At 46.0% G+C, this 25,132-nt stretch overlaps 1 protein-coding gene across 2 annotated transcripts in view; it reads right to left on the bottom strand.

Moving 5' to 3' along the window:
* Positions 1 to 25,132, bottom strand: part of LOC124798722 — a 74,378-nt gene that overhangs the window by 21,505 nt on the left and 27,741 nt on the right. The window contains exon 3 of one of the 2 annotated variants that reach the window (XM_047262251.1): positions 14,317 to 14,397. The exons of the other annotated variant lie outside the window; for it this stretch is intronic. Within the exon in view, the coding sequence (XP_047118207.1) occupies positions 14,317 to 14,397 (81 nt within the window). The remainder of the gene's footprint in view (positions 1 to 14,316; positions 14,398 to 25,132) is intronic. 2 annotated transcript variants of the gene reach the window in all.

Below are 25,132 nucleotides of genomic sequence, written 5' to 3'. Positions count from 1 at the left end.
GGCGTACACCATGAAGGTGTATGTGAACGGACTGCAAGTAGAGGTGGTAAAGGGAAGGACTGCAGTTTGGAGGGAAGGGACCACAAGTGAACTGCAATCGTTAGCCTTGATCTGGGCCGCCGATGCGGGAGATGGACTGCTGCAGGCAGGAAAAGGAGATGGTAATTCGGATGCTCAGGAGAACTATGAATGTGTGCTGCGTAACTGGCAAGCAGTTGTGCACATCTGATCTGCAGTGGAGGGACACCAGCCTCCACCAGTAAGCTGGTCACTGGACTTGTCCTAAAAGCTCCTGTTGCTAATCAAACCCCACAGTGGTGCACAGGGTCGAGTAAATGTAATGCTGAAGGCACTGCCGAACCATAAACCACATTCCCATAGTAAATTCAGGATTGGACAAGGGATCTGTAGAGCTGCAGCAGCATATAGCGATCTGCACCCCAATTGGCGTTGCTCAGGCAATGGAGGGCATTGAGGTGCTGCCAGCACTTATGCTTAAGCTGACGAAGATGAGGGAGCCAAGTCAATCGAGTGTTGAAAACCAGTCTCAGGAGTTGATGTGTCTCCACTACAGTGAGTGGATCGTCATTAAGGTAAAGTGTGGGTTCCGGATGAACGGTATGACGCCAACAGAAGTGCATGACACACAACTTTGTGGCTGAAAACTGGAAGCTGTGGGCTAGAGCCCATGACTACGCCTTGTGGATGGCTCCCTGGAGGCGCCGCTCAGCAATAACAGTACTGGAGCAACAATACGAAATGCAGAAGTCGCCTGCATACAGAGAAGGTGAGACGCAGGGTTCGACAGCTGCTGCTAGATTGTTAATGGCCACTAAAAATAGAGAGACACTCAATACAGAGCCCTGCGGGACTCCATTCTCCTGTATATGGATGGAACTATGGGAGTCACCAACTTGGAGACGGAAAGTACAGAGCGACAGGAAGCTTTGGATAAAAATTGGGAGTTCTCCCCAGAGACCCCACTCATACAATGTGGCAAGGATATGTCGTCACCAGGTCGTGTTTTTTGTATGCTTTATGTAAGTCAAAAAAGACGGCAATCAGGTGTTTCCGTCTGGAAAAGGCTGTTCGGATGGCAGACTCGATGCACATAAGATTATCAGTAGTAGAGCGACCCTGGCAGAAGACGCCCTGACATGGAGCCAGCAGGCCACGTGACTCCAGGACCCAACCCAACCACGGACATACCATAAGTTCCAGCAGCTTACAAAGAACGTTGGCGAGGCTGATGGACCGATAGCTATCCACATCAAGCAGGTTTTTACAGCGTTTCAGCACCGCAATGATGATGCTCTCCCGCCATTGCGATGGAAAGACGTCATCACACCAGATCCGGTTGAAGATGATGAGAAGATGTTGCTTGTAGCCAGGTGAGAGATGTTTAATCATCTGGCTGTGGATGCGATCAGGCACAGGAGCTATGTCGGGGCAATGCGCAGGGGCACTGAGGAGCTCCCACTCTGTAAACGGGGCGTTATAGGATTCACTGCAGAGTGTAGTGAATGAGAGGACATTCCCCTCCAGCTGCCGTTTGAGTGTGCGAAAGGTTGTGGGGTAATTCTCCGATGCAGAGGCTCGAGCAAAGTGCTCAGCAAAGTGCTTGCCAATCGCGTTTGCGTCGGTACATAACTCGCCATTTATGGCAACACCAGGGACAGCTGTTGGGGCCTGGTACCCAAAAAGACATTTGATCTTTGTCCAGACTTGGGAAGGTGACGTGTGGCACCCAATGGTGGAGACTTATCTCTCCCAACACTCCTCCTTCCATTGTTTCATAAGGTAATGCCCATGGGCACAGAGCCGTTTAAAGGCTATGAGGTGCTCCAGGAAAGGGTGCTGCTTAGGCTGCTGTAGAACTCGCTGAAACTCCTTAAGTGCTTCAGAGACTTCCGGCGACCACCAAGGGTCTGCCTTACACCTTGGGCACCCTAAAGAGCGAGGGATCGCGTTTTCTGCTGCAGAAACAATTGTGCTAGTCACCTGCTCAACTATCACATCGATGTTACCGTGTTGGGCAGATTCAGTGGTGACAGCAGAGGTGAAAGTTCCAAATCCACCTTGTTCAAAGCCCATCTGGGCAGGCGACCATGTGCCTGACGCTGGGGCAGTGACAGGAAGATGGGGAAGTGGTCACTACCACACAGGTCATCATGTGCTCTCCAGTGGACAGATGGGAAAAGTCGTGGGCTGCGAATTGATAAATCAAGGGCCAAGTGACTACCATGAGCCACACTGAAATGTGTGGCAGTCCCAGTATTTAAGTGGCAGAGGTTGAATTGTGACAGTGAAGTTTCAACATCTCTGCCTCTGCCAGTAAGCATGGTACCACCCTACAAAGGCTTATGGGCGTTAAAATCTCCCAAAAGTAGGAAAGGTTTAGGGAGTTTATCAATCAGTGCAGCTAAAACTTTCAGGGGTACTGCACCATCTGGAGGAAAATATACATTGCAGACAGTTATTTCCTGTGTCATCCTTATTCTGACAGCCACAGCTTAAAGAGGTGTTTGCAGGGGCACATGTTCACTAAAGACCGAGTTTAGGACATAAACGCAAACTCCACCCGACACTATATTATAGTCGCTATGGTTCCTGTAATATCCCTTATAGCCGCGGAGGGCAGGGGTCCGCATTGCTGGGAACCAGGTTTCCTGGAGGGCAATGCAGATAGCAGGTGTAAAGGTTAACAGCTGCCGCAGCTCAGCCAGGTGGTGGAAAAAACTGCCACAATTACACTGGAGGATGACATCGTGAGACTGGGAAGGCATGAACATTCAATGAGGCAGTTTACGCCTCAGAGTCACCTGCTGCCACCAATTTATTGCCTGAGCAGTCTATATCCATTGTGTCTGAGGGTCTGGCCAGATATAGGTGCTCAGCAGATGCCAACATCTCCACCCCATCCTCAGATGCAGAGGTTGTAGGTAGCAGTGGTGTGGGTACCACCGCAATTTCATTGGTCTTAGGGATTTTCTTTCTGGATTTCTCTTGCTGCTCTTTGGGTTTCCCTGGCTGGGAGGAATTCACTGACTCAGCCTCCGGGACTGAGGATGAGTGTGAAGCCCTACAACCAGCTGCTTTTGGACTCTTCAGGCACTAGCGGGTGTCATCTTTCCCACTAGAAGAAAACTTGGGAAGGGAGTGACACAAGGGACCCCTTCCTAGTGAGAGAAGCCGAAGAAGACTTATGCTTCTCCAGCTTAGAAGTGGGGACAGACGACCCCGATGGTTGGGGGTGGGGGGGGGGGGGGGGGGGGGTTGCTCCTGAAGCAGTTTATGCAGGAGCAACATGGAAGGAAATGCCCCCCCCCCCCCCCCCCACCATCAAGGGGGCAGGTGTGGTCTTCCGGCTCTGAGAGGCGACTGAGGTTGGCGGAGCTGATGGGGCCAGAACTGTCGTAGCGGCGGCGTAAGATGATGTCATACGCACAGGATGCAGGCATTCAAATTTTCTCTTAGCCTCAGTGTAAGTCAATCTGTCCAGGGTCTTGTACTCCATGATTTTCCTTTCTTTCTTGAGAAAACTGCAGTCAGGCGAGTAAGGTGAATGGTGCTCTCCGCAGTTGACACAGATGGGAGGCAGGGCACATGGAGTATTGGGATGTGATGGGCATCTGCAATCTCAGCATGTGATGCTGGAAGTACAGCTGGAATACATATGGCCGAACTTCCAGCACTTAAAGTACTGCATCAGGGGAGGGATATAGGGCTTTACATCATACCAGTAGACCATCACCTTGACCTTCTCGGAAATGTATCACCATCAAAAACCAAGATGAAGGCACTGGTGGTAGCCTTGATTATTTTAGGACACTCCTCAGAGACATTCACTGGACTGACATTTACAGTGCTCATGGCATGTATGAAAAATATAACACTTTTGCTGATAGAGTGCTTATCTTATTTGAACACTGTCTTCTCCCAAAACTAACCAAGGTTAGAGCAAAGTCTACAAAGAAGCCATGGATTACTCAAGGAATCTCGTAAAACAAAAATAAAACTATCTGTCAATCCGAAATAGTTCTGATGTTTATGTTATGGCACATTACAAGAAATACTGTAAAATGTTGAAGACTGTAATACGAACATCACAGCAAATACACTACAAGGAAAAGATAGTCATATCAGATAGCAAAATAAAAGACAATATGGGATATAGTGAAGGAGGAGACCGGTAGAAACAGACACGAAGAGGGACAAATAGCATTAAGAGTAAATGACACATTGGTGACAGATGTGTATAGTGTTGCAGAACTGGTACTGAAAAGATGGGGTTGTCAGGTTCTGTATATGCTGCTATGGAATACCTCAGACCAGACATTTCAAGTAACTTCCATAATATGTATTTGACCCTCACTGCCCCAGCAGAAATAATGTCCATCATAAAATCTTTAAAATCAAAAACATCTAGTGGGTATGATGAAATATCAACAAAGTTAATTAAAGAATGAGATTCTGAGTTAAGTAACTTATTAAGCTATCTGTGAAACCAGTCATTTATCAGTTGAATATTTCCTGTATGGTTGAAATATGCTGAAGTTAAGCCACTGTTTAAAAAGAGAGAGAAAGAAATAGCATCAAATTTCCGTCCAGCTTCACTTTTGCCAGTATTCTCAAAAATTTCAGAAAAAGTAATGTACAATTGGCTTTATAACCACCTGATCTCAAAGAACATACTGTCGAAGTCGCAGTTCGGATTTCTAAAGGGTTCTGATACTGAGAAGGCTATCTACACTTACAGTGAAAATGTACTTAATTCATTAGACAAAAAAATGCAGGCAACTGGTATATTTTGTGATTGTCAAAGGCATTTGACTGTGTAAATCATAATATCCTTTTAAGTAAATCGGAATATTATGGTGTAACAAGAAATGCTGCAAAATGGTTCAAATCTTATATCTCTGGCAGGAAACAATGGGCGTTTATTAGGAAAGAGACATGTATTAAACTATCAGGCACCATCCAACTGGGAACTAATTACATGTGGGGTCCCACAAGGTTCCAAGTTAGGGCCCTTACCTTTTCTTGTGTATATCAATGACCTTTCACCAGTAACGTTATCAGATGCCAAGTTTGTTTTGTTTGCCAATGATACAAACATTGCAATAAATAGCAAATCAAGCGTAGTCTTAGAAAGATAGGCTAATAAAATATAAAATATTTGTGGCCATTAATCACTGGTTCCTAGCAAATTCTTTGTCACAAAAAAAAAAAAAAAAAAAAAAAAAAAAAAAAAAAAAAAAAAAAAAAAAAAAAAAAAAAAACAAACCACTACATGCAGTTCAGTTCAGAACTTGTAAAGGGTGTCCCACGAGTATGTGCCTAACATACGATGACAATCAGATAGAAGAACTGGACAGTGTTAAATTCTTGGGGTTACAGCTTGATAAGAAATTCAACTGGGAGGAGTACACCACAGAACTGCTGAAGCATCTTAAGAAATCTCTATTTGCAATGCGAATTGTGTCAGACATAGGAGATACAAAAAAGAAAATGCTGGCATACTGTGCTTACTTTCATTCCATAATGTCATATGGGATTATTTTTTGGGGTAATTCATCAAGCCAAGCTAAAGTTTTCCGGGCACAAAAACATGCAGTAAGAGTTATATGTGGTGTGAACTTGAGAACACGTCCTTCAGAAGTCTGTCTAGGGAACTAGGAATACTAACTACTGCTTCCCAATACATTTATTCCTTTATGAAATTTGTCATTAAAATATATATCACTTTTTCAAACTAACACCTCAATTCATCGAATCAATACTAGAAGTAAGAATAATCTTCACAAGAATTTAAAGTCACTTACTCTTGTACAAAAAGGTGTGTATTATTCAGGCACACACATTTTCAATAACTTGCCAGCAGCCACAGAAAGCTTACCAACCAATGAAATTCAGTCTGAGAGAAGCCTAAAGGGTTTATTGGTGGCCAACTCCTTCAACTCCATTGATGAATTTCTCAGTAGAACCAACTGATTTTTGTTTGTTTGTGTGTGTGTGTGTGTGTGTGTGTGTGTGTGTGTGTGTGTGTAGCACAATATAACTTCTGCACCATTTCAGTGCAGTAATGCGTTCATTGTAAATAAGTACTGTAGTAGTTCTATTACATGTTTATTACCTCATAAATAAAAAAAACCCTTTTTTATTTTAAATTCAATGCATTAGTGTTTGTAAAATGATTCTTTCATATAGTGTTCATTAAAAAAATGACTATCATTCCACTTGGGACCTGTGGAAGGTACATTAGCTTATTTGCTTCAGTTGTAAATATTTGTCACGTATAATTGTTTTTCTGACATGTTCCACATCCTGGAGGACCTATTCACTATGGATCAATTGGAATGAAAGTGAATTTAATCTAATCTAATGGCTGTGGTCAGACATGAAGCACTTCCGTTTTTTCCCAGTTCAGAAGTAAGGAGAGCAGCAATCAAGTGGGTTACTAACAGTAAGTATAGTGCACACATTTCAGCTTGGTTGATTTTAAATGGGGTTGCAGTTTTTTTAAATTTTTTTTTTATGGTTTTAGGGTGCACAACTTCAATGGTCATTAGCGCCCAGACTACGTTAGGAATGCACCGTGAGGCACAAGTTTAAAACAGCAACTAAAAGGGAAAACACGATAAAAGACAGATTGACAGGCACAGGATTAAAAATGTCCTTAGACAGGTTTGTCAAGTTGATAAAACGAAGAACGCGAGCAGCTGCTCCTGGGTCATCCGCTAAAATGGCATCTAGAGTACATGGCAGGCCAAGATCAAGACGCAGTGTATTAAAATCCGGACAGGACGTTAAAATGCAGCGGACCGTCAGCAATTGCCCACATGGGCAGAACGGCACTGGCGCAGCCGTCAGCAGATGGCGATGGCTGAACCGGCAGTGTCCAATCCGTAACTGGGCCAAAACAACCTCCTCCCGCCGAGAAGGGCGTGAGGAGGACGTCCAAGCCGCGGGAAGAGGTTTCAAGGCCCAAAGCTTGTTGTCCGTAAGTGCAGCCCAATCGGCATGCCACAGCGATAAAATGCACCGACAAATGACCTTGCTACAATCTGATGAAGGGACACAACAAGAAGCTGTCCGAGGCTGGAGGACCGCAGCCTTGGCCGCGGCATCTGCAGCTTCGTTCCCAGGGATACCGACATGGCCAGGAGAACTGTCATCCACCAGCTGCTGAAGAGAGCGTTGGATCCGGTGCACCAAAGGGTGAAAAAGGGTGAACCGGATACGGATCACTGAGGCTCTGGATGGCGCTCAGGGAATCTGAGCAGATGACATAAGCACAATGTCGGTGGCGACAGATGTAAAGAACAGCCTGGTAGAGGGCAAAGAGCTCAGCTGTGAAGACCGAACAATGGCCATGGAGCCAGTATTTGAAACTTTGTGCCCCAACAAGAAAAGAACACCCGACCACGTCATTGGTCTTCGAGCCATCTGTATAAATGAAGGTCATATTAATGAACTTCGAACGAAGTTCGACAAAATGGGAGTGGTATACTGAACCGGGGGTAACCTCCTTTGGGAGCGAGCTGAGGTCAAGGTGAACGCGAACCTGAGCCTGGAGCCAAGGTGGCGTGTGGCTCTCGCCCACTCTAAAGGTTGCAGGGAGTGAAAAATCAAGGTGTTGAAGGAGGCGACGAAAGCGAACTCCAGGGGGTAGCAGGGCAGAGACGTACAACCCGTATTGACGGTCGAGAGAGTTGTCAAAAAAGGAACGATAAGACGGGTTGTCGGGCATTGACAGTAGCCGATAGGCATACCGACAAAGCAGTATATCGCGCCGGTAGGTGAGTGGCAATTCACCGGCTTCAGCATGAAGACTCTCGACGGGACTAGTATAAAACACTCCGATCGCAAGACGTAAACCCTGATGTTGTATGGAGTTGAGGCGGCATAAGATGGACGGCTATGCAGAGGAGTATATGAAACTTCCATAATCCAGCTTGGGGCGGACGATCGACCGATATAGGCGAAGTAGGACGGTTCGATTCGCTCCCCACGACATACCATTGAGAACACGGAGGACATTTAGAGAACAGGTACAACGGGCAGCCAAATATGACACATGTGGAGACCAGTTAAGTTTCCTGTCAAATGTAAGATTTAAAAATTTTGTTGTCTCCACGAATGGGAGAGCAACGGGACTGAGGCGTAAGGAAGGTGGGAGAAACTCTTTGTAGTGCCAGAAGTTAATACAGACCGTCTTCTTGGCAGAAAAACGGAAGCCATTGGCGACACTCCAGGAGTAAAGACGGTCAAGAGAATGCTGAAGACAGCGCTCCAGGAAACATGTACGCTGCGCGCTGCAATAGATGGTAAAATCGTCCACGAAAAGGGAGCCTGATACACCAGCTGGGAGGCAATCCATTATTGGATTGATCGCTATGGCGAAGAGAGCGATGCTCAAAACTGAGCCCTGTGGCACCCCATTCTCCTGGCGAAGGGTGTCTGACAGGACAGAACCCACACGTACCCTGAACTGCCGATCCATTAAAAAGGAACGAAGAAAAAGAGTGAGGCTACTGCGAAGGCCCCATGTATGCATGGTGCGGAGAATGCCTGCCCTCCAACAGGTGTCGTAAGCCTTCTCCAAATCAAAGAACACAGCCGCAGTTGGGCGCTTCTGCAAGAAGTTATTCATAATGAAGGTCGACAAGGTAACCAGATGGTCAACAGCAGAGCGGCGCCTACGAAATCCACATTGTACATTGGTAAGTAGGCGTCGAGATTCGAGCAGCCAAACCAAACGAGAGTTAACCATTCACTCCATCACCTTACAGACACAGCTGGTAAGCGAGATGGGTCGATAACTGGAAGGCAAGTGCTTGTCCTTCCCCGGCTTAGGAATCGGTACAACAATAGACTCACGCCAGCATGTGGGAACATGTCCCTCAATCCAGATGCGATTATAAGTATGAAGGAGGAAACATTTACCTGCAGGAGAAAGGTTCTTCAGCATCTGAATATGAATAGAATCAGGCCCTGGAGCGGAGGACCGTGACCGGGCAAGTGCATTTTCGAGTTCCCACACGGTGAATGGGGCATTATAACTTGCACGATTCGAGGAGCGGAAGTTAGGTGGCCTAGCCTCCTCTACCTGTTTTCGGGGGAGGAAGGCAGGGTGGTAATGAGCGGAGCTCGAAACCTCTGCGAAAAAGCGGCCGAAGGCATTGGAGACATCCTCAGGGGCCACAAGGACGTCATTCGCGACAGTCAAGCCAGAAACTGGTGAGTGGACCTTAGTGCCAGATAGTCGGCGCAGGCTACCCCAGACGACAGAAGAAGGAGTAAAACTGTTTAAGGTGCTTGTGAAAGCAGCCCAGCTGGTTTTCTTGCTTTCTTTAATAATACGACGACACTGTGCACGTAATCGTTAATAATTGATACAATTTTCCACTGTAGGGTGGCATTTAAAGGTGCGTAAAGCACGTCGACGAGCACGTAAAGCGTCTCTACATGCTGCGGTCCACCAGGGGACCAGTACGCGACGTGGAGAAGAAGTAGTGAGAGGGATGGAATATTCAGCAGCAGTGAGAATGACTTCTGTGAGGTGTGCGACCCGACTATCGCAGCTTGTGAAGGTTTGATCCTGAAAGGTCGCCCTGGAAGAGAAGAGCCCCCAGTCTGCTTTGGAGACGTTCCAACTAGTTGAGCACGGAGAGGGGGTAAGATGCAGGAGATGGATAACACACGGGAAGTGGTCGCTCGAATATGTATCAGAAAGTGCAATACCACTCAAACCAGCGTGCAAGTTGGGTAGTACATATAGAGAGGTCTAAATGGGAATAGGTGTGAGATGTGTCCGAAAGAAAAGTAGGGGCGCCAGTATTGAGGCAGACAAGATTGAGCTGGTTGAAAAGGTCTGCTAACAGGGAGCCCCTCGGGCAGGATGCTGGAGAGCCACAAAGGGGATGGTGGGCATTGAAGTCTCCAGTTAACAAAAATGGTGCAGGTAGCTGAGCAATAATTTGCATCATGTCTGCCCTGGTAACGGCAGACGACGATTGAGTGTAAATGGTACAAATGGAAAATGTAAAAGTGGGGAGAGTAAATCGGACGGCAACTGCCTGCTGCCGGTGTGCAATGTGATGGGATCGTAGTAAATATCATCCCGGACCAGCAACATAACCCCTCCATGGGCCGGAATACCTACCACAGGGGGTAGGTCAAAACACACAGAAGTGTTGTGTGCCAAGGCAATTTGATCGCATGGGCGTTGATTAGTTTCCTGGAGGGCTACGACGAGCGGACGGTGCAAGCGGAGCAGCAACTTTAAGTCCTCTCTGTTGGAGCGAATGCTGCGAATATTCCAGTGAATAAGTGCCATCGTCAGAAGAAAAGGAAGATGAAAGAAGGGGTCACCTCGAAGGCCGCTGAGGGCCTGGCTTTGAGCGAGCACTGCCACCGCTATGAGTAGGCGGACAGTCATTGTCCATTGGTTCTATAGGTTCATCGGCCATCTTGTTAAGATGGCCGGAAAGGGGAGCTTCCTCTGCAGGTGAACGGCCAGATGTTCGGCTACCAGCGGTGTGGCCAGGTGAAACGGATGACGGCCTGGGGCGGCAACCGCTGGGTGGCGCAGGAGAAGAAATGCGCTGTGGCGGAGAAGGAGAACTGTGCTTCCTATGAGCCTTCTTGGAAGGTCGTTTAGTGGAAGTACTGGTTGATGGCTGGGAGTTCGAGGTATGTAGGAAGTCTGCATGGGACGGTTCCTTCTTGAAGGCCCGTGCATCTGACTTCTGGGTCTTCGTCTTGGAAGAAGCTGATGAAGGTGCTTGTGTCTGAGGGGTGACAGGAGGAAGAGGAGACGTCGACCGCGCGATCTTGGCACTGGCCGAACGGACGACCGTGGTGCTGAAGGTCAGATTGCATGTCTGCGTCGCCACCTCCCTGGTAGTCCGAGGAGAGGCGTGGACAGTACTGTATTTCCCCGCTGGGAGCAGCGTGGGCTTCCTACAAGCAAATAGCTTGCGAGCAGCCGAGGTGGACACTTTCTCTTTGACCCGAATTTCTTGGATACAGCGTTCTTCCTTGTAGATGGGACAGTCTCTGGAGGATGCTGCATGGTCACCCTGACAGTTCACACGACGGGGAGACGGAGGTGGACAGTCACCCTCATGGGCACCCCTGCCACAAGTGACACATTTAGCTGCATTGGAACAAGACTGGCGAGTGTGATTAAAACGCTGACACTGGTAGCAGCACATAGGTGTCGGGACATAGGGGCGAACAGAAATAACCTCATAGCCCGCTTTGGTGCGCGACGGCAGCTGAACACTATCAAAGGTCAAGAAAAGTGTCCGGGTCGGTACAAGGCCATTGTTGACCTATTTCATGACCCTACGGACAGCTGTCACCCCCTGCTCAGCGAGGAAAGACTGAATCTCCTCGTCAGTCAATCCATCGAGTGATCTAGTATATACCACACCACGAGACGAATTTAAAGTGCGGTGAGCCTCCACCCGGACAGGGAACGTGTACAGGAGTGTGGCCCGAAGCAGTTTTTGTGCCTGAAAGGCGCTCTCAGTTTCTAGAAACAAGGTACCATTACGCAACCTGGTACAAGACTTGACAGATTCGGCTATGGCATCTACGCCCTTCTGGATAACGAAAGGGTTGACAGAGGAAAAATCCTTTCCGTCCTCAGATCGAGAAACTACGAGGAACTGTGAAGCAGGCGGTAGTACTTTTGTCACTGGTGGCTGGTCAAGTTTCCGTTTGTGGGCAGAAGTTGAGAGAGAAGAAGAAGAGAAATCCATTGCGGAGGAATCCCCCATGATTGGCAGCGTCTCCGATGGCGCGCTCCTTCCTTGTGGGGACCCTCTCTCAGGTCACACCTCTCGAGAAACAGAAGGAGAGACCAATCAGCATGGTCAGAAGGTATCAGCTCAGGCAATCACCCCTCCCTGGGCCTGGCCTTTACCAGTGGGTACGCGCGTGCCTTACTTGTCTACCCAGGGCGGGGAATTACGAGTTACCCCGTCACCGGCTAAGCGTGCGAACGCGTGGGTCGGCCTTCAGGCGCGCACAGGGAGGAAGAAGAGGAAAAAGAAGAGAGAGAGAGAGGACAGACTGTCTCAAACGCCGAGACGAAGGCAAGGAGACGAAGGCAAGGAGACGAAGGCAAGGAGACGAAGGCAAGGAGACGAAGGCAAGGAGACGAAGGCAAGGAGACGAAGGCAAGGAGACGAAGGCAAGGAGACGAAGGCAAGGAGACGAAGGCAAGGAGACGAAGGCAAGGAGACGAAGGCAAGGAGACGAAGGCAAGGAGACGAAGGCAAGGGAAAGAGTAAGTAAGACAGTGAGATGGAGAAGAACAAAGAAAGGAACCAACCAAAGGAAGGAAGAAACGAGAAGTGAAAAACCAAAATGACCGCAAATATAGGTCGTGGAACTGTCCGTCTCCGGACGCAGGTGCTAATTACCCCCTTGAGGGGGAGGGACTCCTTTTAGTCGCCTCTTACGACAGGCAGGAATACCTCGGGCCTATTCTAACCCCCGGACCTGCAAGGGGGGGGGGGGGGGAGGAGGGGGTTTGCAGTGTGCAGGCTAAGCAAGTGCCACAATGGAGAGGAGTCATGCAGGGGAAGTATGTTTTGTAACTAGTGTCTACCCTCACTGTGGATAGTTTGCTTTTTTATTTGAGAAGGCATTGTGGGTCGCACTAGCGATCGATGCACCATGAATTCCTTCACCATTCGAACACACACACACACACACACACACACACACACACACACACACACACAATTCATCTTTCATCATTTTAAAAATAAGTGTTCCAAGGAAAGTCTTTCATTCTACATTTTAGTTATGTGCTAAAGTTTTTGATAATGTGGGGGAGGGGGCATGAAAATATTTCCAAACCAATGTACACAGAAAGTGACTGACACTTCGAAAAGTAAAATATCACTGAGTGTAAAAGATTAAAATATAACATGGCATTACAGACTGCAATAAAAATTTAACATTCATTCTGATTCCTGTTATCAACATAATTACATGCTTTCTTTACAACTTCTTACCTGAAAACATGTTCACAGAATTTATTTATTACTCAAAAACACCATAATTTATTTCCCAGTTTGTGTAAAAAATTGGGATTAACGTAAGAACACAGATTCATGAAAACTGTTGTTCTTCTTCAAAATCATAATATCTGTTATTTTGCCTAATTTTAAATTTACTTATGGAAAACATTTTTTGTGTCTATCACTTAAAAGCCAATAAACTAACATACCAGCCAGCTGCTGTGCTATTTCTATATTTATGTGGAAAAGCAAGATCCATGAAAGCAAGATCAGCTGTGACATCATCAATGAAACCATCCCAGTATTTGCCTTAACAGAGTTAAGCAACTCACAGAAATCTAAATATGGATGGATGGAGGTTTAAGCCTTTTCCTCCCACATACAACTTTGGTGTAAACCTCTGTACCACCTTGTTTGCCCTCTCAACTCAAACTTTCATTTAAACAGATCGCTTTGCCAGGTAAGATCCTATGGAAGCTGATAGTACTCTAGGCAGTGAATTAATGACTCAGCGAATTCTTTTGCATGATTCAAACTACTTAAACTTTTATTTAGTTGACACTTCATGCCTTGGAACTTAGTTCCTTCAGTCAGACTTCTCAAAGTTACACGAAGACTGTCCACCACTGCTAACCCAACACAACAAAGTGTCATTACACCTGCAATGTGGAATGTAAACACGATTATGATTACCAGGTACTGATGGTAGCCTAATTAATAGTTGCTGAAAACTGCAGGCAAAAACACATTCTGCGAGTGCTGGCATCATGTAACAATTGTGAAATAAAAAGTGGTTCTACTCAATTTGTTCTGATAACTATGGTATTCTGTAGAATCTAAAGCATAGTGCCATTCAGAATTTGGTAAATAGAATGAGTGAAAAGATTATGTCCACAAAAAACACAAAAACAGAAACAAATACGAGAAGGTGGGTGAACTGTGCAGCTGAAGCATCTCAAATGTGCTGGGTAAACTGATGCAACTGAAGTATCACTGAATATGACAAAGGAAAAACCAGGAAAATACAATCATTTATAACATTAACAAACAATGGAGATGAAAGGTGGTCATACATATAAATAGATTAAGAGTCTGTTACCGACACTAAGAAACATGGAAGTAATATGGTAATTCAAGCAGGAATGTTACTGGTCTGTTTGGCAACACAATAGTAACCGTAAGTGATAAAATAGACAACTTATCTGAATCTGACTAACTGAGCTTCAAGAATAAAGCTGGATGTGTTTCTTTAATAAGAATATATACTCACTTTGTCCAATATGCCAACGTCAAGGTAGAAGCAGATGATGAATACATTCCAGCCAATCCACACTATATTCCAAACAGTATACTGAAAAAGAGTACATTTATGGTTTTTAATTTATTGGACTTTTTTATTAATTGAGAAAATTGTGTTGCAGTGAAAGTACACTGCCTGACAAAAATGTGAAGCACCCAGAAGTGGACCAGAAAACAAACAAACTTCATGCATTGAGAAGGTATGTTATGTTAGATCAACAAGTCAAAATCTATTCAAATTTGTAAAGAAATTGGCAGTATGAGCTCACTTAACAGTATGACATTGCATCTACTCTGGCCTGAGTGCATCATGCACTGATTCAGTCAGGAAGGGTGTCAAAGCCATTGTATCTTCTCCTGAGGCCAGCTAGCCCACAACTGGGATACTGGCACTGGGATGGAGTTGATGACCGAGATGGTTCTACGCAAGTTCTGTCCGAGATGGTCCTACGCATGTTCAATTAGGGAGGGATCTGAGGATTTTGCTGGCCACTGCAGTACCTCAACTTCATACAGGCAGTTGACAGAGACTCATGCCAACACTCACGAGCACTGTCCTGATGCAAAATGGTATCATGATACTGTTGCACGAGTGGTAAAACACGAGTACAGAGGATGTTCATGACATACCAATGTGCCATCAAGTTTTCCTCAATCACTATCAGCTGCGAACTGAAGTCGCACCCGATGGCTTGCCACACAATGATGCCACGGGTAACACTCTGCCTTTCCAAAATGTTGAATGAATGGGACATCTTCCCAGGATGCCACCATGCTCATTGACAATGGTTATCAGGGATAGTGCAGAACCGTGATTATTCACTGAACACTATGTGGTGCTTTCAAAAATGGTTCAAAGGCTCTGAGCACTATGGGACTTAACATCTGAGCTCATCAGTCCCCTAGAACTTAGAACTACTTAAACCTAACTAATCTAAGGACATCACACACATCCATGCCCAAGGCAAGATTCAAACCTGGTGCTTTCACGAGAATTCCATGCTTCCCAGTCACGTCACTATTCCAAACACAGCTGTTTATGTTTTGGTGTTAGTGACAGCCTGTGCACAGGACAGAAATTCCACAGTCCAGCTGCTGCTAGTCTTTGATTAATTATGAAGGATAGGTTGGTTGGTTTAAAAAAAGGTGGAGGGACCAAACTGTGAAGTCAACGGTCCCATGTTCCCAGTAAAATAATTACACAAGAGAAAGAAGAATAGAAAGGAGATGTACAGCACAATAAGAGAAACGAAAAACCAGAAGAACACGAGGAGGACAACCAACACTACTATGGACAAAACAGGAAAGAAAAGCCACAGAGAAGCAAGAAACAGGTAGAAGGGATAAAAACAAGAGAGCAGATGACCTTGGCTGCCCGATCACAAGAATAAATAAAAAAAGCCAGCCACTCTGCAACACATTAAAACATCCAGCCTAAAAGCATTAGAGTGGAGACGACAAAGGGCCAAAAGATATGCACTAGAACTTATAGAGAATGATAAAACTCACCATCATGTATAAAACATAAAACTAAATTAGACAATGAGGTGTTGTCAGCTAAAATTAATGGCAATGAGTCCAGTAACTGAAGAGTCCATCGCAGGCCAGCCAAAGAAGGATAGCTCACCAACATATGGGCCACTGTCAGGTGGGCGCCGCACTGACACTGGGGTGGGTCGTCATGGCGCTGGAGGTAGCCATGTATCATGGAAGCGTGGCCAATGCAGAGCCGACAGAACTACAAAGTCCCTGCAAGAGGCCACATGGAGGTCTTCCACACATTCTTGGTCTCCTTAATGGCACACAATTTGTTGTGCGTAAGTAGGTAAAAAGACGAGGGCTACTAGAAATCCTTGGGTAACAGAAGAAATATTGAATTTAATTGATGAAAGGAGAAAATATAAAAATGCAGTAAATGAAGCAGGCAAAAAGGAATACAAATGTCTCAAAAATGAGATCGACAGGAAGTGCAAAATGGCTAAGCAGGGATGGCTAGAGGACAAATGTAAGGATGTAGAGGCCTATCTCATTAGGGGTAAGATAGATACTGCCTACAGGAAAATTAAAGAGACCTTTGGAGATAAGAGAACGACTTGTATGAATATCAAGAGCTCAGATGGAAACCCAGTTCTAACCAAAGAAGGGAAAGCAGAAATATGGAAGGAGTATATAGAGGGTCTTTACAAGGGCGATGTACTTGAGACCAATACTATGGAAATGGAAGAGGGTGTAGATGAAGATGAAATGGGAGATACGATACTGCGTGAAGAGTTTGACAGAGCACTGAAAGACCCGAGTCAAAACAAGGCCCCGGGAGTAGACAACATTCCATTGGAACTACTGACGGCCTTGGGAGAGCCAGTCCTGACAAAACTCTACCATCTGGTGAGCAAGATGTATGAAACAGGCGAAATACCCTCAGACTTCAAGAAGAATATAATAATTCCAATCCCAAAGGAAGCAGGTGTTGACAGATGTGAAAATTACCGAACTATCAGTTTAATAAGACACAGCTGCAAAATACTAACACAAATTCTTTACAGACGAATGGAAAAACTAGTAGAAGCCAACCTCGGGGAAGATCAATTTGGATTCCGTAGAAACACTGGAACACTTGAGGCAGTACTGACCTTACGACTTATCTTAGAAGAAAGATTAAGGAAAGGCAAACCTACGTTTCTAGCATTTGTAGACTTAGAGAAAGCTTTTGACAATGTTGACTGGAATATTCTCTTTCAAATTCTAAAGGTGGCAGGGGTAAAATACAGGGAGCAAATGGCTATTTACAGTTTGTACAGAAACCAGATGGCAGTTATAAGAGTCGAGGGACATGAAAGAGAAGCAGTGGTTCGGAAGGGAGTAAGACAGGGTTGTAGCCTCTCCCCGATGTTGTTCAATCTGTATATTGAGCAAGCAGTAAAGGAAACAAAAGAAAAATTCGGAGTAGGTATTAAAATTCATGGAGAAGAAATAAAAACTTTGAGGTTCGCCGATGACATTGTAATTCTGTCAGACAGCAAAGGACTTGGAAGAGCAATTGAATGGAATGGACAGTGTCTTGAAAGGAGGATATAAGATGAACATCAACAAAAGCAAAACAAGGATAATGGAATGTAGTCTAAGTCGGGTGATGCTGAGGGAATTAGATTAGGAAATGAGACAAAGTAGTAAAGGAGTTTTGCTATTTGGGGAGCAAAATAACTGATGTTGGTCGAAGCAGAGAGGATATAAAATATAGACTGGCAATGGCAGGGAAAGCGTTTCTGAAGAAGAGAAATTTGTTAACATCGAGTATAGATTTAAGAATCATTTCTGAAAGTATTTGTATAGAGTGTAGCCATGTATGGAAGTGAAACATGGACGATAAATAGTTTGGACAAGAAGAGAAAAGAAGCTTTCGAAATGTGGCGCTACAGAAGAATGCTGAAGATTAGAGGGGTAGATCACATAACTAATGAGGAAGTATTGAATAGGATTGGGGAGAAGAGAAGTTTGTGGCACAACTTTACCAGAAGAAGGGATCGGTTGGTAGGACATGTTCTGAGGCATCAAGGGATCACCAATTTAGTATTGGAGGGCAGCGTGGAGGGTAAAAATCGTAGAGAGAGACCAAGAGATGAATACATTAAGCAGATTCAGAAGGATGTAGGTTGCAGTAGGTTCTGGGAGATGAAAAAGCTTGCACAGGATAGAGTAGCATGGAGAGCTGCATCAAACCAGTCTCAGGACTGAAGACCACAACAACAACATGAGGTTATGCCATTCTGTCTCCAAAAGACGCAAAACCTTGCGGTGTAGTACTGAACGCAAGTCAGTTCCAGGGAAGCCAGACTCCATAAGCAGTTTCCGCATAGCCTGTTTGGCCAGCCTGTTGGCAAATTCGTTGCGTGGGATGCCAACGTGGCCTGGGGTCCAGACAAACACTACTGGATGACTGGACCATTTCAGGGCATAGACGGACTCCTGGATGGTCACTACCAAAGGATGACCAGGGTAGCACTGGTCGATAGCTTGTAGCTGCTCAAGGAGTCATTACACAGAAGAAACGACTCCCCAGGGCATGAACGGATGTGCTCAAGAGCACGAGATTTAGCCACCAGCCCTGCAGTGTGAACACAGCAGCCATTGGGCAAGGAATGGGTTAACAGAGTCATTAGGGTCATGTGAAAGGTCCAGACAAAGCTGCAGGCTATGTATGCGCCATGGATGTGTACTTGAATGGACCTCAAGTATAGGTGGTAAAGGCAAGGACTCCAGTTTGGATAGAATGGATCGGATGCAAACTGCAATTGTAAGCCCTGATTAGGGCCACTGATGTGGGAGATGGGTGGGAAAAGGAGACAGTAATTCGGATGTGCGAGAGAACTACAAATGTGTGCAACGTAACTGGTGAGCAGTTGTGCACACTGAACCTTCAATGGAGGGACTTCAGCCTCAACCAGGATGCTAGTCACCGGATTCGTCCTAAAATCTCCCGAAGCTAGTCAAACACCACTGTGGTGCACTGGGTCGAGTAAAAGCAATGCTGAGTGCACCGCCGAACAATAAACCACAGTCCCATAGTCAAGGTGGGATTGAACAAGGGCTCTGTAGAGCTGAATCAGCGTAGAGCAATCTGCACCACAGCTGGTGTTGCTCAGGCAGCGGATGGCATTGAGGTGCTCCCAGCACTTCCACTTAAGCTGAAGATGGTGAGGAAGCTAAGTCAATCGGGCGGCGAAAACCAGTCCTAAGAATTGATTTGTCTCCGCTACAGTGAGTGAATCGTCATTAAGGTAAAGGGGTGGTTCCAGATGAACGGTATGATGCTGATAGAAGCACATAACACAATACTTTGCGGATGAAAACTAGTAACTGTCCATGACTGCGCCTTGTGGATGGCTCCCTGTAGGCACCGCTCAGCAACACCAGTACTGGCGGTGCAGTATGAAATGCAGAAGTTGTTTGCATACAGAGAAGGTTAGACAGACGGCCCTACAGCTGCTGCTAGACAATTAATGGCCACTAAAAATAGAGAAACATTCAATACAGAGCACTGCGGGACCCCATTCTCCTGGATATGGGGGGGGGGGGGGGGGTACGCTTTCTGTAAATTGAAAAAGACTGTAACAAGGTGTAGGCATCTGGAAAAGGTTGTTCGGATGGCAGACTCAAGGGACACAAGATTATCAGTGGTAGAGTGACCCTGGTGCAAACCACCCTGGGATGGAGCCAGTAGGCCACCTGACTCCAGAACCATACTAACCATCGACACACCATACATTCTAGCAGCTTACGAAGAATGTTTGCGAGGTTGATGGGCTGGTAGCTATCCACATCAAGTGGGTATTTGCCAGGTTTGAGCACTGGTATGATGGTGCTAACCCGCCATTGCGATGGAAAGGTCCAGTTGAAGATGACGAGGTGATGTCGCTGGTAGTCAGATGAGAGATATTTAAGCATCTGACTGTGGATCCGATCTGGCCCAGGAGCTGTGATGGGGAATGTACAAGGGCACTGACGAACTCCTATCCTGTAAATGAAGCGGTATAGGGTTCACTGTGATGTGCAGTGAATGAGAGGAGTCTCTTCAATCCACCATTTTAGAGTACGAAAAGTGGAGGGGGGGGGTGTTAGTTCACTGACACAGAGGCTCAAGCATAGTGTTCAGCAAAGTGCTCGGCAATCGTGTTTGCGTCGCTAGATAACATTCCATTTATACTAACACCAGGAACACCTGTTGGGGTCTGGTATCCGAAAACACGTTTGATCTTTGCCCAGACTCGGGAAGGTGACCTATGGCACCCAATGGTCAAGAAATATCTCTCCCCACTCCTGCTGACGTCGTTTGATAAGTTTGCGCATGCGGGAATGGAGCCGTTTAAAGGCTATGAGGTGCTCCAGGGATGAGTGCCGCTTAGTCCACTGTAGAGCTCGCTGATGCTCCTTAATTGCTTCAGCGACTTCCAGCGACCACCAAGGGCCTTCCTTTCGCCGGGGGATCCATAGAGAGTGAGGGATCGCATTTTCTGCCGTAGAAACGATTGTTGTCACCTACTCTACCATCGCATCAATGTTACCATGCGGGGGAGATTCAACAGTGACAGCAGAGGTGAAAGTTTCCCAGTCTGCCTTGTTTACAGCCCATCTGGGCAGGTCCATGGGCCTGACACCGGGGCAGTGACGGAAAGATGGGGAAGTGGTCATTACCACACAGGTCGTCATGTGCTCTCCAGTGGATAGATGGGAAAAGTCGTGGGCTGCAAATTGATAAATCAAGGGCTGAGTGACTACCATGAGCCACACTGAAATGTGTGGCAGCCCCAGTATTTAAGAGGCAGAGGTCAAACTCAAACAGTGAAGTTTCGACATCATTGCTTGGCCAGTAAGCACGGTGCCACCCTACATGGGGTTATGGGCCTTAAAAGTAGGAAAGGTTTAGGGAGTTGATCAATCAATGCAGCTAATACATTCAGGAGTACTGCACCATCTGGAGGAAGATATACACTGCAGACAGTTATTTCCTGTGTCATCCTTATTCTGACAGCGACAGCTTCAAGAGGGGTTTGAAGGGGCACAGTTTCACTACAGACTGAGTTTAGGACATGAACGCAAACTCCACTCGCTTATAGTCACTATGGTTCCTGTAATATCTCTTACAGCTGGGGAGGGCAGAGGTCCGCATTGCCGAAAACCAGGTTTCCTGGTGGGCAATGCAGAAAGCAGGTGGAAAGGTTAACAGTTGCTGTGGCTCGGCCAGGCAATGGAAATAACCGCCGCAACTCCACTCGAGCATGACATCATTGTGAGACTGAGAAGGCATGGAACATTCAATGAGGCAGTTTACGCCTCAGGGTCACCTGCTGCCACCAACTTATGCCTGAGCAGTCTACAGCCATTGCGTCAGGGGGTCCGGTGAGATCTAGGTCCTCAGTGGACGCCAGAATCTCCACCTCATCCTCAGACACAAAGCTTGAGGTAGCAGTGGTGTGGGTGCCACTGCAATTCCCTTGGTCTTGGTGACCTTTTTGGATTTCTCTCGCTGCTCTTTGAGTTTCCCTGGCTGGGTGGACTTCACTGATTCCGTCTATGGGACATAGGATGAGCATGAAGCCCTCCAACCAACTGCATATGGGCTCTTCAGCCACTGGTGGTTGTCATCTTTCTCGCTAGCGGAAACCTGGGAGGTCCTAGCGACAGTAGCCAAAGAAGACTTACGCTGCTCTGGCTCAGAGGTGGGAACTGATATCCCCAATCGCTGAGGGGGTGTTGCTCCTGAAGCAGGTGTAGGCTTCCGGTTCTGAGGGGTGACAGGTATTCAGAGAACTGATGGGGCAACAACTGTTCTCGTAGCAGTGGCGTAAGAGGAGATCATATCCACAGGATTCCTCTTAGCCTCCGTGTAGATCAGTCAGTACAGGGTCTTATATTCCACGATTTTCCTCTCTTTCTGTAAAATCCTGCAGTCTGGCGAGCAAGATGAATGATGCTCTCTGCAGTTGACGCAGATGGGAGGTGGGGCACATGGAGTATTGGAATGTGGTGGACATCCACATTCTTGACACGTCACGCTGGAAGTACAGCGGGAAGACATATGGCCGAACTCCTAGCACTTAAAGCACCGAATTGGGGGAGAGATATATGGTTTTAAATCACAGCGGTAGACCATCACCTTGACGTTCTCGGGCAATGTGTAACCCTCAAAGGCCAAGATGGAAGGCACCTGTGGCAACCTGATTATCCCTCGGACCCCGATGGACAAAGTGAACACGTCACTCTAAACTTGTGCGCAGCTTATTGTCAGACTGCGAAACAATATAATACCCTGGACCATTTTAAGCTCTTATGGGGCGTGATGGTAACAGAAACATCCCCCAACTTGTCACACGTGAGTAATGCCCATGACAGGGAAGAGGATGCTGTTTTTATCAAGACTGACCCAGAGTGCATTTTGGACAATCCCTCCATCTCCCCGAACTTGTCCTTCAAATGCTCCACAAAAAACTGAGGCTTCATGGACATGAAAGCGTCCCCATGAACTCTCGTACATATAAGGCACCGTGGCAAATAAGGTTTGCTGCCATCCTTAGCCTTGCATTCCTCCCATGGTGTGGCCAGGCAGGGGAATGATTTGGGGTCATATTTCTTAGCATTAAAGTTAGACTTTGCCCGCTTAGAGACTGCCAGCAAGAGATGACATACTACGTTTCAAGGTGTGTCATCCGCCTTCATGCCATCCACTCCAACCAGGGGCCCTCCCCACTGGCACCACCCTACCTCAGCAATGTCCACCTGGCAGGATGGCCATTGTCAGGGCCCCAGGGAGCGAGCATCTACTCCATGGCATACTTGGGGAACTAACTGTGCTGGCATCAGCAGAGCGATCCCTGTGTTGTCAGGGGGCTACAACCAACAGGGTACATGGCGGCCCCACCACAACAGACTGGCTGCCATGCTGGATATGAGGTGTAAAGAAGTCCATCGTCGGCGCGGAAAGCGACACTGCATAGTGCATGGTGGAAAATGCACCCAGAAAGGTGTCCTCACCAAAGAGATGGAAAATGAGTGGGACTGCAATGTGACACTAAAGATCTCAATGCACAATGGACATGATGCACCATGTAAGGTGCCCTTCCCCAATTGGCTCGCTCTTTGAAAAAAGTTTGAAAAATAGAGGTCAAACCCTACAGAGGACCATAACATAAAGGCCGAAACTTGTGAGACTCCTTTTAGTTGCCACTTACAACCGGCAGGAATACCTTGGGCCTATTCTAACCCCTGGACTCGCAGGGGGTTATGCAGGATAGTACAGAATGTTGTATGGAGTACATTATTTTTTCTCGGATGGCAGGTGCAGATATGAAGGGGCTTATGATGTACTTGATGAACAACACGACAATCTTCCCTTGTGGCTGTCAGACTTGGTAGATGGAACCTTTAAAACGAGTTTGCCTGTCCTCGTGTTCCTATGAAGTAGGAAACTGGGCCCACTGCCACATCTGAATGCTCCAAAAATTGGATATTGCATTATTCGACTACCTGGCCAAATGGAGAACCACAATGATGCCCCTTCCAAACTTTGTCAGGTGCTGATATTGTTGCCTCACACGATATGTGACATATGTGTCCTTCAGTGTGACCACTCAACATCTGACACTGTTCATGACCCTAATGGGCCTTGTAGCAGCACCACTGCATTCTGTTAACCACTCTACCCGTAACAGAGAACTGCAACTCTAATCATGTATGTCTGCTGATGGCATGTACGTGTATAAAATTATTCTGTGTGCTTCAACTGTTGTCCGGGAAGTGTAGTTAGATAGCATTTGCCTATATACAAATACACAGAAAAGGTTTGCTGCCTGTCCTACATAAAACACCATTAGCTACTGTATGTAGATTCCACTGAATGCAATGAAAATATGCTTAACCACCAGGGATTGCACAGTGGCAACATGGACAAATCTGTACATGCGGAAGTCAGTCACTAGTTAAGATTTTCTTGTGTACTTATGTTATTGTGAGCTAAGTGCAATCTATTGAAGTTTTAAACCTAATTCCATTTGGATCTTGTTTTGCAGGGTACCATTTTAGCAGATCTTCAAGAAGGCCAGACACAGAATCACAATCTGGAGTGTTGAATGAGCCACTAAGCGTAATTTCCAGGGTTCGCAGATGAACCCCAGACACAAGAAATGTTTATCAATAAGGAAGTGGATGATTGATTAAGAATAATCCCTCCACTAGCCAGGTATCTAATCTGAACTCAGCAATGAAATTCAATGCTGTTTGTGTGTGGCATATTACTGGCAAAGAGCAGCAATGAGCAAATTTCTGTAAGGATCCAAGCAAAGACTTGGACAAAATGTTTTAGCAGCTAAACTAGTTTGCATTTAACTATCATTTTCAAAAGTCCTATCAAAAATTAAGAAAACTCTGCAACACATTACACCACAGCCGCAGGCCAAGCAACATTCCACCAGGCCAAGGTAAATTCCATGGTATCACTTCCATATTTTACTGTACATAAATTAGCAACATATTTTTATAGTTTTCAGAAGAGTATATGTACTTGTAATACACTTTATAATTAATTTTTTGTAAAGCTATTGAACATAACTGACACACTGAAACCAATTTAACCACACAATGAACTTCACAGTTAAATGTCAGCAGAGCCACCCCTGTAGCTGGTGTGTATATCAGACGTATGGCAATTAATTCCACCCAGTGCAGAGATGGAATGACCAAAACAGAGTTTCTGCCGTATGTTCTGATCACACATTTGTCTGGAAAGTTGATTACATGATGGCAGTAGGTTTAATGGGACTACACAGATTTTTAGTCCCTTCTTCCACAGAAAATTCACATAAAACGATGGTGTGAAATAAGAAAAGAAGGATAGATTGTTCCAAGATCTTTGACTTGGTTGTTGTGGCTAAAAACTGTAATACTTAGGTAGCTAGAAACACTAGGTTAAGAATGAACAAAGAAAAGACGAGGAGGTTGAGAACTGCCGATTCTAGTATTTCCTTAAGCTTATGGAAACAGGCCATACCAATCAGAGAATTAGGTACACACCGCAAGGGATACCTAGAAAGTGTGTCTCTATACAGCCGAGACAGGGTAGATGGAGGTCCTTGCGTAGAGCCTATGGTCACATCCCAACTGGTCAAATAAGCTCAACTCTTGGCTGCGAAACAGAGGCTAGCTTCATGGGTGGTTGGTTGGTTGGTTTAAAAGGGGGGAGGGAGGGATCAAACTACTAGGTCATAGGCCCCTTTTTCCTTATAAAACAACGCCAAAAG

Source organism: Schistocerca piceifrons, chromosome 1, assembly GCF_021461385.2.
Source record: "Schistocerca piceifrons isolate TAMUIC-IGC-003096 chromosome 1, iqSchPice1.1, whole genome shotgun sequence".
NCBI lineage: Eukaryota > Metazoa > Arthropoda > Insecta > Orthoptera > Acrididae > Schistocerca > Schistocerca piceifrons.
This window is presented reverse-complemented; position numbering and strand designations above follow the sequence as displayed.